Source organism: Pyrgilauda ruficollis, unplaced genomic scaffold, assembly GCF_017590135.1.
Source record: "Pyrgilauda ruficollis isolate IOZ18807 unplaced genomic scaffold, ASM1759013v1 scaffold1680, whole genome shotgun sequence".
Lineage (NCBI taxonomy): Eukaryota > Metazoa > Chordata > Aves > Passeriformes > Passeridae > Pyrgilauda > Pyrgilauda ruficollis.
The window spans coordinates 1-2,495 of NW_024515654.1; the positions used below are offsets into that span (position 1 = coordinate 1).

General features: G+C 54.1%; 1 protein-coding gene across 1 annotated transcript; it reads right to left on the bottom strand.

The window, feature by feature from the left end:
• Window positions 1–56: 56 nt before the first annotated feature.
• Window positions 57–2,390, bottom strand: GRINA (glutamate ionotropic receptor NMDA type subunit associated protein 1). Its single transcript, XM_041463608.1, has 4 exons — window positions 2,040–2,390; window positions 1,759–1,959; window positions 1,264–1,392; window positions 57–261 (listed from the first exon to the last, which is right to left on the bottom strand). Exons 1-4 carry the CDS (start codon window positions 2,196–2,198, stop codon window positions 85–87), a joined length of 666 nt encoding a protein of 221 aa, XP_041319542.1. The 5' UTR covers window positions 2,199–2,390; the 3' UTR covers window positions 57–84.
• Window positions 2,391–2,495: the final 105 nt, after the last annotated feature.

A 2,495-nucleotide genomic window follows, 5' to 3' on the forward strand; every position in this document is an offset into this window, starting at 1 on the left:
ACCCCAAACCAGCCAGGCACACCCTGCACCCTCCACATCCCCACGGAGCTGGAGCACCCAAGGGTGCTGGCAGCACTCCCCCCCTCAGCAGCTGGGGGTGCCAGCCCCCCGACTCACGCAGGTGAAGAGCAGGGCCCCCAGCGAGGCGTAGACGATGTCCACGATGCGGTTCCGGATGAAGATGCAGAGGATGGAGAAGAGCACGAGCACCACGAGGCAGATGATGAGCACGCCCCGGCACGAGGTGAAGTCGTACTTGGTCTGTGGGGAGGGGGATTGGGGGACAATTAAGAGAAATGGAAGAAGGAAAGATAAGTTTGAGGCGAAACCACTTGGAATTATTTTTTTTGCCTTATATAAAACAGCTTGTGTCCACAGCTTCAATGCTTTATAATATCATATACAATTCAATTTTGCCAAACAATTCCAATTTTAAAAGTGATTTGCTTGGAATACAATTAAATACAAACAGAAGCCATAGATGTTCACATTGCTTTTCCACATTAAAAAAAATAGGAAGCCAAATCAGAGGCAAGTCCTGAAATGAAATATTTTTATGGCTCATATCAAAATGTTGAAGTTAGAATTTTGCCAAACAATTCCAATTTTAAAAGTGATTTGCGTGGAATACAATTAAATACAAACAGAAGCCATGCTCACATTGCTTATCTACATTAAAAAAATAGCAAACCAAATCAGAGGTAAGTCCTGAAATATTTTTATGGCTCATATCAAAATGTCGAAGTTAGAATTTTGCCAAACAATTCCAATTTTAAAAGTGATTTGCTTGGAATACAATTAAATACAAACAGAAGCCATGCTCACATTGCTTTTCCACATTAAAAAAAAATAGGAAGCCAAATCAGAGGCAAGTCCTGAAATGAAATATTTTTATGGCTCATATCAAAATGTCGAAGTTAGAATTTTGCCAAACAATTCCAATTTTAAAAGTGATTTGCTTGGAATACAATTAAATACAAACAGAAGCCATGCTCACATTGCTTATCTACATTAAAAAAAATAGGAAGCCAAATCAGAGGCAAATCCTGAAATAAAATATTTTTATGGCTCATATCAAAATGTTGAAATTAGCTGTTCCAGAAGGGAGGGGACAAAAAGAAAATTCACACCAATTGACCAGACCCCAGTGTGGAGCCAAAGGCCCACGAGAGCAGATGGCACAGCCCCCCAGGAGCCCAGCAGGGAGCCCCCCGGGTGTGGTACCCCCAGTTTGGAGCCCCCCGGGCAGGAGCAGGGGCTGACCTGCAGGGAGAAGATGACGACGGTGAAGCAGACGACGACGGTGATGCCCACAGCCATGATGACGGCCTCGGTGTCGTAGAAGCTGGCGATCATCCCCACCATGTAGGACAGGCTGACAGTCAGGATGGACTGGCAAGGCAAGGGGGGGACACATCAGGCCTGTGTGCACAGCCTGGCACCCCCAAACACGCCATGGGACCCCTGGCTCAGCACCCACAAACCCACCCCACCAAGTGCCCCCACTGTGGCACCCCCAAAGCTTCCATGAGATCCTAAACCAGCACCCTTAACCCTCTGTGTGCTCCTGGCTCTGTACCCCCAAACCCACCCCACTGTGGCACCCCCAAACCTTCCATGACCCCCCAAACCAGCACCCTTAACCCCTCTGTGTGCTCCCGGGCTCAGCACCCACAAACCCCAGCACCGTTAACCCCCGCCACGCCGCGTCCCTGGCCCAGGAGCCCCCAGCTCCTCCCGGCCGTGCCCCCAGCCCACCAGGGACACGAGGTTCCAGGGGTGCTTGCGGCGGAAGTCTCCGCAGCAGCTGAGGACGATGAGGGAGATGAAGAACACGGCGTAGGACACGTAGTACGTCCACACGTTGCGCTGCACGAAGCCCCGCACGCCTTTGACGAAGGTGAAGACGGTCACGAAGGCGAAGGTGACGGTCAGCTGCAGCGTGAGCACCAGGAACACCTGGGGACGGGGGGGGCCGGGGTCACAGGGGGGCTCCCCCACGGTGGTCCGCAGCCCGCCCCGAGCCCCCCGTGTCCCACCTTGCGGATGAAGGCCTGCCGGATGCTCTTGTCGTCCCAGTGCGCCGACGGGAAGTCCTGGTTGTCATAGTAGGAGGGGGGCCCGTCCTCGTGGTAGGTGCTGTGCAGGGGGGCTGTGGGGAGGGGGGCACGCCGCTCAGGGGGGGTCGCAGGAGACATGGGGAGTGCCCCCCAAGGCCAGGTGTCACAGCTGGCACAACTCTGGGCAGTGTCACCCCTCCCAGGGTCACGGCCAGTGGGCAAACTCCCCCAAATCTGTGGGGCAGCAGCCACGGGGAGTGGGGCTCTGTGCCCCCCAAGGCCAGGTGTCACAGCTGGCACGGCTCTGGGCAGTGTCCCCCCTCCCAGGGTCCATTCCCAGTGGGCAAACTCCCCCAGATCTGTGGGGCAACAGCCATGGGAGCTCTGTGCCCCCCAAAACCAGGTGTCACAGCTGGCACAGCTCTGGGCAGTGTC